Source organism: Cibotium barometz, chromosome 14 (genome assembly GCF_041138505.1).
Source record: "Cibotium barometz isolate CiBa-2024 chromosome 14, ASM4113850v1, whole genome shotgun sequence".
NCBI classification, from domain to species: Eukaryota; Viridiplantae; Streptophyta; class Polypodiopsida; order Cyatheales; family Cibotiaceae; genus Cibotium; species Cibotium barometz.
The window spans coordinates 53,988,207-54,000,628 of record NC_141059.1 but is presented as its reverse complement, the minus strand read 5'-3'; the positions used below and the strand labels follow the sequence as shown (position 1 = coordinate 54,000,628).

Genomic DNA, 12,422 nt, shown 5'->3' with positions numbered 1-12,422 from the left:
CTTCCAACGTTAAGATTTGTTGCTTGCTGAGTAGTCACAATTGTTAACAAATTTTGTCAGCTACACATATTGAATGATTTTAGGTGTTTAGCTTCTCTTTTTTGAATGCCAATGATATGTTCTCTGTCTGTCTGTTGTGAGGGAGCTCTCTGGGTACTAGCGTGTCTGTAGTAGCATCTCAAATTCCTTTCATGTTTATATTGTGTAGGTGTTAAGAGAAATGTGATGGAGACTGCGGCACAGGAAGGAGCTGGCTTCAGTGATCAAAGGGTCTGTCTGCCCTTTACTCCTTTTGAGCATTCTATTGGCCAAGTCAGACAACCTCTGGGGAAATAGGCTTGGAGTAGCAGGATGTCTTGAAGCCTGAATCTATGCTCCTTGTTGTCATATGAGATTGTAGACCATCTGAATACCGTAACTGACCTTGATCTTGTATATGATTCTATTTTACAGATGTATGGAGATGTGTGCTGCAAACTAGCTGTGCTGGTGCAAAAAATCACAAATTTATTTCCTGCATTGGAAGCTGTTCAACCACCAAAGTCAGGCCTGCAAGCCTTATGCAGGCTGCACTGGGCACTGGATAAAGCCAAATCTTTTCTTCAGCAAATTTTTCATTCAAGCAAGCTTTACTTGGTAGTGCTTGCTTATCTCTGTTCTTGTGCACTTGAGCTAGTTGCACGATCAGTTCTAACACGATATTTTGGGGCTGTCATGTTGCAGGCCATTACAAGTGACTCGGTTCTCCTAAAGTTTGAGAAAGTAAAAGAGTGTTTGGACCAAAGTTTGAGGTGCTTGCAGTTGAATGTTCCCGAGATCCTTGCCAAGGAGGTATGCACAGCCAATCTGACCAGCTAGATATCTTGGTAGTTTGTGCTTTTTGTAGGGGCTAACTGCATCCTTTTGACGACTAATTGTCTTGTTTTTTCTAATTGTCATATGGCACGTACTTGTTCTGTATTGCAGGTTGCCCTGCTTGCAGCAGATTTGGAAGAAACGATATGCCAGCCTAATGCTTCAGATCAGGAGGCAGGCAACAAGATTATCTCACTTTTGCAAAAGGAGAAGGAAGTTCCTGGCTACAATGCTCTAACAGAGTTAGATGTGTTTGATGAGGTTGCTTTAGACCTAGGTATAACATCAGGCAAAGCAGTCTTAGCTGAGAAACAAGCTCTACGACGGCTCCTTGACAAGGTTCGTAATGAGGAGGACAAGAAGAAGGAGCTCATTGTGTTGTACTTGCTTCATCTTCTGCGGAAATACAGCAAGGTCCAAAAGTTTGCAACTGTGGAGGATGGATCCATTCATGGTGTCTCTAATCCGTATCCGCTATCTCCATCAGTTAGGGGTTCTGAAGCCAGCACCAGTGGAGGAGACAGTGATTTCAGTGCCGAGTTGTCTTATTTTGAAGTCCAGAAAAAAGGAACAAGCTGTTTGGGTCATATCCTGATACCACCAGAGGAATTCAAGTGTCCCATCTCTTTGCGGCTCATGTCAGATCCAGTCATCATATCCTCTGGTCAGACGTATGAACGTGTCTGCATTGAGAAATGGTTTGAAGAGGGTCATGATACCTGCCCGAAGACTCAACAAAACCTTGCACATCTTGGTGTTACTCCGAACTACTGTGTGAAGGGACTAATTATGAGTTGGTGCGAACGACATTCTATATCAATCCCTAGTCCTTCTCCTTCTCTCTCACCCATGGCTATGAAGAGATGGGATCTGCTCTCTGAGCCTGCCCCAAGTAAGATGGGTGATGCTCAGCTGGAGATAACTTTCTTGCCTGAAAATGAAGCTGTGTGTATGGTCGGTGAAGATTTTTCAGGGAAAGCAGATGTCAATGAAAAGAGCCATTTCTATCCCCGATCTTTGGTGGCTAATGAATGCTTCAGCTTAACAGAGGAAAGTGGTGAGCATAGGGTGAATGATGAGGTTCAGGACATGCAAATTCTGCTGGATCGACTCTGCACCTCCTCTTTAGACTTACAGTGTATAGTTGCAGAGGAGATGCAATTTCTGACAGAAGACAATGCAGGCGCTGGAGTATGTCTAGATCATTTGGGCTCTATTCCGGCTCTATTAGGACTTTTAAATACAGCAATCAAAGCGGGAGATGAAACTACTCAAGCAACTCTTTGTCTTGCTTTATCAAATATTGCTGTCAACAAGAACAGGTATCTCTCGTGTTTGTTATAGGTTTGCGTATTGAAGTCAATCTCTGCAATATCAACAATTTGAAGTTTTTTCCTTAGTTTTGTTTTGAACTCCTCTGAGATCTTCATTTTGCAACTGGTATTGCGACAGTAACAGAGTAGAAATTGTGAATGCTGGAGCCATTCCACTCTTGTTGAAGATACTTGGCTCAGATGCAGCCTTAACAGTAAGGGAGGCTGCTCTACAAGTCTTGTTGACGGCTTCATGCATGGAGGAAAACAAATTGAACAATGGCTTATTAGAGGCTGTACCACTCTTGGTGGAGCATCTGCACATTGGTTCAGCTCAAGGAGTGAAAGATGCTCTGAGCACTCTGTTTAATTTGAGTGCCTTTCCTGGAAACCAGCTCTGTATAGTCAATGCAAATGCTGTTCCCAAGCTTATCTATCTACTCAGCCAAGGTGACACTGAGTTGACAGAAGAATGTGTAGCTATTCTTTACAGCCTGTCCTCTGTTGAGGAAGGGAGGTCCTCTATGATGGAGGCAGAAAGCTGCATCTCTTCCTTAGCTGAGATCCTAGACAATGGCACACAGAAGGAAAAAGAGAAAGTGGCAGCAATCTTGTTGGTTATCTGTATGAATAGTTCTCATCACACTGAACTAGTTTTACAGGAAGGGATCGTCCCATCTCTTGTAATGCTTTCAGTGAATGGAACTGCAAGGGGAAAAGATAAAGCTCAGAAATTGTTACAACATTTTAGGGAGCAGAGACAAAAAGAATGTGCATGGCATGCTACCCCACATGTCTCCTATCCATCTGTGCTTTTGAGTGGCGGAGATGCGAAAGAGCTCTCTAAGAACGGTGTTTCTGGCAGGAAGACTCGGTCTAGACCATCATTTGGCTTCTTTCGAAGCTCCAAGTCTCTGTTCTTTTATCGCTGCTGATGTGATTTTGTAGAAGAATGAATCGGTTCTGCTATGAAAGCAATGTGCCATTTTTTATTATGACAGTTTTGAATGTCAGCCCACCAACCCCAACCTGCAAGTTCCATGGAGGAGGATAGTAGTCAAGCTCCCCTCATCTTCATCAAACCTTATGCACAACATAACCTTCATCCTCGTGAAGTGTGTTACCCACTTCATCTTACAACAAGAATTTGCCGCATGAATTGTGCTGCCCCAGGAGGATGTCTAGGTCCATGAATGTAGCGTGGCCTTCAGTGTGAAGTCTTCTGGTCTTGGAAATCACACGCTCAGTACTTCAGAAGCAACCCGATCTTGCTTGACAAAACATAACAGTGATTCGTAACCATAGCTTAGAGCTAGCTTGCAAAGTTGCATGATCTTCACAACAGCTATGACCCCACGTTAACAACAAAGAAGCAGCAAATCCAACACATAATATTTTGAGACATTGCAATGCTACTTTACCTTTGATATATATCTACTGTGTTATGATATGTGTCTTCAAAAGATATTTCTCAATTGAAGCAAGTGTAATTATACTAGTAATTCATACTCCGTTCTCATAGTACGCAATCAATATTTTTATAGTCAGTATTGACCACACGATGTTGATACCTTGAGATGTTATACTGTAGAATTCTCAATATAAATATAAACATAATAGGCTTTTCGCTATGGACATTTTAACGTAGAAGTCTCTTTAAAATAGACCTCCTTTTTTGCGGAGGATAAAGTGTATGAAAATGAGCCAAGTTTTCATAGTTTTTCATGTATTGTAAAATCATGTCTCTTACTCTCATCTTAGAATTCATATAACCAATCAAAGATTATAATTATCGAAACCTTATTAAGGGGTTTCAAGTTCAACATGTTGTAAATATTACACACACACACACACACACACACATATATATATATATATATATATGTATGTATGTATGTATGAGTGCATGCATATATATATATATATATATATATATATATATATATATACATATATATATACATACATATACATATATGTATATATATACATACATATACATATACATACATATATCCTAGGTAAAAGCTCTTGCATATCCTATCTCTTTGGAGGGTAAAGAACATATATGCTGCTCCAAAGATATGCTTTTTACCAAATGATAGAATAGCTTTATGATAGAATTCAAGGAACATGTTATGATTATGTAGTAGAAAATATAAAATATAAATATGGTTATATATTTTATCTTGACAAAAAAAAAGCTCAATGATTGTAAAATATTCACTTGATGGTATAAAAATCTATAAGTTAGTTTTTAAAAAATGGTGCACTTAAAATCTCTCCATCATGCATTTACAGGGGGAGTACAATTTTGAACAAACATTTTTTCACACTTTATCTTAATTATAACTTAATCTTAAAAACTTTAAGAAGGTAGTTTTACTTGTCTAATAAATTTGAGAAATCATTTTTAAAATTGAACTCATTTCGGCTTAAGTTGAATGTATCCTTTTTTTGAATTCTACCACCAATCTGTGTGAGAATTAGCTTTTGATTGTTTTGAATTCTACCACCAATCTGTGTGAGAATTAGCTTTTGATTGTTTTAGTTTTAACTCTTTATGTTAGTATTAAAAATATTCAAATAGTTGAGATTTTTAAATTTAAAAATTTAAAACTACCCAATTCATACAAAGGTCCCCCCTAAGAAACCGATTCCTATTCGTATTTCTTTAGACTCCCCTCCTCTTTTAGCCACCAGTTCTCTTACCTTCCCCATCACTGGGAAAGAAAAGGAGCAAGCTTGTTTCCACTAGAAAGATACTAAAGATTTTAATGCCATCAATTGGTTAACCTAACATCACGTCTACTTGTTTTTTGTAAAGCTCAAGGAGTGAAGAGATACTGTCTTTACAAAGAAGCAATGGCCTTTTATAGTTTAGAACTAGTAAAAAAGTGTACTAATTCTATTATTCATCTTACTCTTTTCAATAAAACCATTGATAATTGTCTTCCTAAGAAATTTCAAACACAAAATTTTCTTAGGACATCTCTTTGATTTTAGTATTATTGAGTCATTTTGATTCAATCACTTTTGGGTGGAAACATACCAAATCCATTTAAGGAAATAGTATTCAAACCACATAACACTTTCTTGTCTACTCACAACATTTATGCATATCAATGTTTATTATTCAACCATTTTATAAACTTCAGTAATTTTAAACACAAGTTTTGGTTAGACATCTCTCTAATTTTAGTATTATTGAGTCATTTTCATTCAATCACTTTTGGGTGGAAACATACCAAATCCATTTAAGGAAATAGTATTCAAACCACATAACACTTTCTTGTCTACTCACAACATTTACGCATATCGATGTTTATTATTCAACCATTTTAGCAACTTCAGAATGACTTTATTGGTGGATCAATGTTTATTATTCAACCATTTTAGAAACTTTAGTAATGACTTCATTGGTGAATCATATATTTGTATAGTTGACCCTAACTTTTTCCATCGTGAAGCTTTGAAGAAAGCCTTCTCTAGGGGCCTCAATTGGACAAAATTCCTAAAATTCATTCTCAATGCCTTGAAACTTCAATAATGGTGCTACACACAATATAAGAAATTCTTTGGAAAACATGGGCTTCCCTTCTCCTCTACTAAACTAACTTATCTCATGGGCATAATAAATCCCATAAGAACTCCTTTTGATGGCTTACAAATGGTCATAATTGTATTATCTTTCACCTTACTTAACTTTTACTTTTAGTATCACACATCATTGATCGAAATATTGGCTAATTTTTTACCTTTAAGCCTCTCAATGACATCCATCTAGTCTTTTAGATTTGTCTAAAGACTAGTGTTTTCTTGGAGCAATGTTCCAATAGGAATTTTGATTTTTTGATATGGAAATGCTAACAAACTAGTCCATAGTAATCTTTTCACTAACCTAGCAATTGAGGCATGTCCACCTCTTCTGGAGTTGTTGGCCATCCTTCATCTAACATTGTTGACATCAAGTAAGGTCCTCAACCCTCTTTCGATTGCTCTTCAAGAATTCAACTAGGTATATCCAATGACTTTCGAGACTAGAACATTTGAATATATTGTCTCTGAGCCCTTGCTATTCTTCAATCTAGCTTCAAGCTTCTCTTGGCAAACAGACTAAGTTTTGTGCTTCTTCTAATTGAATCGTGTCTTATTTTTATGATTAGGATATTCTTCTTTTCCCTTGGCAACCTTGGACCTTGGGTTAAGTCTCTATTTATATGGTAATAGCTTTAGCCTTAGTCACAACCTATTTAATTAACTCTATGATTGGATCTTTTTTTGTGTCTGTGTTTGGATGGAAGTAGCATTAGTCATAACTTGTTTAATTAGCTCTATGATTGGATCTTTTTTTGAAGAAGTAAATGTAGTTTCTTTAGTAGAGCCACTTTGAACAACAAATCTATCATCACCTTTACCTACCTTTTTGTCACTCTCTTTCTTCTCATCATCAATTTTCATGCATTCTCATTCAGTTCAACATTAGCTCCTTGTTGGTCACTAACCAACATGTAAGGTCCCCAACCTAAAAAGGGGAATCCTTGATATAGTATACCAAGCCTTTAAAAGAATTTCCTAGTCATCAACACCTTGACCATGTAGAGATACGAGGATACGACTACTAGGTAAGGCTAGCTCTATCTCGCAAGGGGAGCGTAGTCTCCTAAATAGTCCTAAAAATCGAATCACCCATAGAGTGAACGACCTATCTTGGGCAACCTCTATCCTTGATTCCTATAAACAACACCTTTTCCCCCATCTATATGAGGCACGGCCGCTGATCTAGTCCTCTAGAATAGAATTTCCCAGGGACCTATTTACCTAGTGTAGTGCAATTGATTAGATTTGTTGGAAAGCTACCCGACTAATCAGGTCCACCGTCCATAGGATAGTGTCGTCGGGGTGATCCACCCTCCCACTTTCCACCCAACTCACCTGTTATTTTTGTTTTCTAATTAATCCTACCACACTTTGTGACATATATAGACAAGTTCATTAATTAGGGATCTTACACGATGTTCATTAAAACAACCACTTAACTTAAAATAATGATACAATAATACTACAAAATAAAGGACTTAATTAAATTTTTTTTACAAAGGTTCAAATCCAACTATAGCCAGATCTAGGCTCTCTTGTTTCATGTTTTATTCTGTCGATAATTTAGAATTCGGCCTTCTAGTGTCCATAGAAGACTAGGCAATCCCTACGGGACCATACACCTCGTTGTTGGTAGCCGGCGAGAACTCAAGCCGTACTATAACCCTCTCTGGCTCTGTCGCTCCTCGGAGGGATATCTATGCACTAGGGTGGGCTTATTTACCGTACTAGCCACCAGGGCCCACAAAACTAGGCAGCATCCATAACTCTAGCCAAACTGGTGAGTTCTAACTTCCCAACAATAGTGGTAGGAGGGATACCTTGGGCCGACTCCGAGCCTCGCTAACGTCATCACCCATCTACACAAGCATAAGAACGGGGTTAGCATCAAGGCAAGGAGAAGATTTACATGTACTTTAATTTAAGCAAGATAGCAATACAATAGTTTAACCTAATCTCATAAGATACGAGAAACCACATTATCTTTTCAGAAATTTGATATTTTCAAAACAAGGGAAAAACATAACGTCCTTTTATCTTTCTTAATTAATGCTAGCATCAAGGCTTAATCCAAAAACCTCTTTTTAATGCTTTTTAAGCTAACCTGGCCATTTCCCCCATGAGGGACTCCCAAGGAAAGAGTTGGGGCCACGTTTGGAGCATTCCCTCTTGTGTTATCATGCACGCTTCTCAAGGCAGCATTTTGGCATCTTTGAGGAGGAGCCATAATGTCCACTCTCTTGTAGCTTGCACAATCGTGAACTCAATGCTCTAGATGGATTGCAATTTGGAGTCCGTTTGCTCACTTTATGAGCAAAAGACTCACCCGTAGTGGAAACCACCTCGTAGAGCAAAAGTGTGCTTGCTTGAGTCTCTTTATATGGAGGGGGGGGGGGGAAGTAGAGTGTTCTTAAGTTGAGAGAACGAGCTAAATAGAAACTAGAAGGCTGGGGGGAGGAGAAGGGTTCTCTCCTTAAGTCTATTCACACCACAGGGGGGAGCAGTGTAAGACACCCCCTCCACAAGGCGAGGGTTGGTTGTGAGAGCTTGGCTAGAGAGGGCTGCTAGAGGGCTTGGTTGGAGAGGCCTATTGGAAAGAGGTTGGCTGCAGAGAGTCATCGGGGAGATCCTCCACGCACAGAGACGGCCGGCTAGGCATAGAGGGGGGTGCTAGAGCTGGGGGCTTATATAGGATCTCGTATGGGTACGGGTAAGGAGAGAGCAAAGAGGGGTGGAAAGGACGGTGTACGGCGAAAGTATGCCAGTCTGTTGTTGCATGGGCTTGAAGAAAGAGTGCTGCATGTAAGCGAGCCAAAGGTGGCGTATACATGTACCTTCTAGGGCAGTGGGTCGCATGGTGTCCACGTGGGTCGTGGAGACCATACGCTACGGCAGCCATTTTTTGGTCCGCGTGTGGGCGCCTTGGTATGTGTACGGTGTGTTAAATTTGTAGCAATGTGATGAGCTATGGTGGATCAAATGCTAGAATCAACATCATTAACAAAGAGATTAGATGATAATTAAGACGTGATTAGTGATAGCTTAATGTAGGCATGGATAATCAAAAACCAGCGAATTCTCATTAGGCCAATGCCTCAATTTATAGAGTTTACATCCAAGCATCTAATCCCACTAATTTCTCCTTGATTCACTCCACCTCTTTTGCTTGATTCTCTCCACCTCTCCCAGAATATCTCCACACCTCCTAAATCTCCTCATGCTACCCTTTATTCTCTCCTTGTAGATACTTCTCACCTTTTCACAGGTTCTCTCATATTTACAAATTCTCTTTTACAGCCTCTTGCCAAGGGCTTGTTTCCGCACACCCCCTATTCACTTGTATATTTCAACACCTCCCCTCAAGTGAATACTCCTAGCACACCTGGACCCTATACCAAGTTTCCCTCTTACTTGATAGTCCGCGACCACTGCCTCAAGTCCCTAAACTCATAGTCCTTAACACACACACTCTCTCTCTCTACTCTCTCTACTCTCCCTCTTACTTGATAGTCTGCGACCACTGCCTCAAGTCCCTAAACTCATAGTCCGCGACCACTGCCTCAAGTCCCTAAACTCATAGTCTGCGACCACTGCCTGAAGTCCCTAAACTCATAGTCCTTGACACACACTCTCTCTCTCTACTCTCTCTATGTGTCCAAGACTACTACAAGTGCCTGTGACCTTGACTAAAGTGCTCACACATACATCTACGACATGGCCTACATCATCGGTGGCTCAGAGGTGGTTTTACTCTGTTGGGGTAGGTTACATTGGGTTGTGGGGTTTCTCTCTCTCTTTCTCTCTCTCTCGGAAAAGATGATCTGACTCCACTTCCTTAGGAGCCTCCATGAAGTTTGCCAATGTCGTTCCTTCTCCACTGGGTTTGCTGTAACAGTCTCTTGCCATGTGTCCTGGCTTTCCACAGTTGTGGTGGCAAGTGAAGGTCCTTCCTCCTACTCTGCCTCTTCCTCATCCTCGTCCTCCAGAGAATCCTCCTTGGGTGAAGAATGCTTTTTCTTCTCCTGCTGTTGAGTCCATCCATTTCTTCTCTTTGCCTCTGGTCTCTTGCTTTAGTAGAGCTCCTTCTATCTCGTGCAGCTTCAATTCAGGCACATTCTTTAATGTTGCTACAATGTTTTCATATTCACCTTTGTCCACACTCTTCAGAAGCACTGCTAGTGCCTCATCATCTTCTACCTTTTTGCCAATGGCTACCAGTTGTTGCTTTATGCTTTTATATTTGTTCAAGTGTGTGATTAAAGTTTCACTTTCCTTCATATCCAATTTGTAGAATTGCATTAACAGATTTATCTTTGAATTTTTTGCTTGTGTGCCAAATAATTTATTGAGTTCATCCCATGCATCTTTTGCCCACTGTATCCCTGTGATGTGATGAATGATTTCATCATTTAAACTGAGTGCAATAAGTCCTAATGCTTTCTCATTCCTGCTCTTCCACTCATTTTCCCCTCTCACCTCTAGGCATTCATCTCTTCCCTCAACTAGCCCCCACTATAGATTTTTCCTCATAAGCAGATACATGGTTTTTGTCTGCCATGTGTAGAACTGCTCCCCATTAAATTTGGCTATCTCTTGTGCCGTACTCATGATAATGTGAAGGGGGTCTTACCTCTTGATCCAATTTCAAGATTCAAGGGCAGTGTCTACCCTTTTACAACTCAATCTGGTGTTTAGGTGATTATTATAACAGATTTATCAACATAATTTTACCAGAAATTACATTAAACCAAAGGTAACAAATCTGTATGGAATGGTTGGAGTATCAAACCATCTCCGAATTGTAATCTGAAGTTATAGGGATCTGTATCAGATACTTATAATTTGAACCCTCAATTGTATCAAAATATAGTGATTAGTGCTGATTAATCATAAATTAATCCTCTATTTTGTGTGTAGAAAACAGAGTATGCGGGGAGTCCAGATCTAAGGCCTTATAGTCCAAATGAGCTCAAATCTTTTCAAGGCCATCAATAAAAATTAGTCTAGTAGAGGATTAAGCAAGAAACACAAGATTTGACCAAACATTGAATGCTTTATCTCTGTTTTACCAAAGTCACCTCTGCAGATTTAATGAAGAGCTTGGATCTCATTGTAGATTTGATCAAATCAAAATCTGTCTTCACCAGCTTGTAGAGCACCCTTGAAAACCCCCAGGGCCAAGAGGAATTAGAGCAATTTGATCTGGAGAAGAAGATATTTCATTTTTTCCTCAGAAAAATGGCGCTTGCTAAATCGCGATTTTTGTGAGCTTCGCTTGGCGGTTTAACGTGCCGATATGATGGGCTGACTATGGGGAGCCTGGCTATGCTTGCCTAGAAGCACTTGCCCTAATGTTGCTCCTGGAGGGAGATCAAGCCCCTCCACTAGATGGGGGTGCAAAGAGCTTGTTGAAAACAACTAAAAAATTTTGATTATTTCTTAATCATCTACTAATCCTAATTAGCAAGATAATGGGCTCATAAATTTGATGGATTCTAGGCTAGGCTATGATACCATGTTAAATTTGCAGCAATGTGATGAGACATGGTGGATTAAATGCTAGAATCAACATCATTAACAAAGAGATTAGATGATAATTAAGATGTGATTAGTGAGCAATTAACTAATAGCTTAATGTAGGCATGGATAATCAAAAACCATTGAATTCTCAATAGGCCAATGCCTCAATTTATAGAGTTTTCATCCAAGCATCTAATCCCACTAATTTCTCCTTGATTCACTCCACCTCTTTTGCTTGATTCTCTCCACCTCTCCCAGAATATCTCCACACCTCCTAAATCTCCTCATGCTACCCTTTATTCTCTCCTAGTAGATACTTCTTACCTTTTCACAGGTTCTCTCACATTTACAGATTTTCTTTTACAGCCTCTTGCCAAGGGCTTGTTCCCGTACACACCCTTTTCACTTGTATATTTCAACATGGTCTAGGGTAAGGTCCTTTGATACACGTTTCCCAAGGAGGCATGTTTTTGGGATGGGGACCCCTTTTTCGGGCACCAACCTCCATGTGTGTGCTGACGTGTCCGCCGACAGAAGCTGAATATTTTTGTCATGAAATTGTCCAAGGTGTTTTCTTGGTCGTAGGGGTGCATTTTGTTCGTCAATCGGACACCCGGATAGGCATTTATTAAGGTCAGAAGTTTACCGTAATTTAACTAAAAATTTATGTAGAGGCTTAGTCTGGTGTCTATTTTTAGTGCTGTAAAATCTTATGTTAGGATAAAATCTCACGTAGATTTCAAATTTGGACTCCTAATTTTAAGATTTCAAGTAGAAATAGCTCAATTATTAAAATATTGATTTTTACACTATAAAAAGGACCACAATTTCGTCTACTAAATGGACATATATTATTATTGAAGATGGTCATATTACATCCTTCCCCCCTTATGGAAATCGAGATGTGCTCATCTCGTCATGAATTCGGGGCAATCTCTTAAGAGTGTAGTTTCATCTTCCTAAGTTGCATCCGCTTCTGGGTAGTCTTTCCATTGCACTAGATGTTCTGTAAGGGCTCAATTATGGAGCTACCTTTCTCTAGAATCTATGATTCTACTAGGTTGCAGTTCAAGGAATCATTGAGTTGGGATTACAGCTTGCTCATCATCAAGAATATGATCAAGATTGGGTACA

At 39.6% G+C, this 12,422-nt stretch overlaps 1 protein-coding gene across 8 annotated transcripts in view; it reads left to right on the top strand.

Moving 5' to 3' along the window:
- Positions 1 to 3,616, top strand: part of LOC147632198 (U-box domain-containing protein 45-like) — a 4,778-nt gene extending 1,162 nt beyond the window's left edge. For 4 of the 8 annotated variants that reach the window (XM_086808838.1, XM_086808843.1, XM_086808842.1 and 1 more), the window contains 5 exons: positions 209 to 270; positions 454 to 636; positions 724 to 831; positions 967 to 2,177; positions 2,308 to 3,616. In XM_086808838.1, coding sequence (XP_086664964.1) covers positions 209 to 270; positions 454 to 636; positions 724 to 831; positions 967 to 2,177; positions 2,308 to 3,103 — 2,360 coding nt within the window. In that variant the 3' untranslated portion in view covers positions 3,104 to 3,616. Of the gene's footprint in view, positions 84 to 208; positions 271 to 453; positions 637 to 723; positions 832 to 966; positions 2,178 to 2,307 lie in introns of all 8 variants that reach the window. The other 4 variants (XM_086808845.1, XM_086808840.1, XM_086808841.1 and 1 more) reach the window with 3 other exon arrangements.
- The last annotated feature ends 8,806 nt before the right edge of the window (positions 3,617 to 12,422 follow it).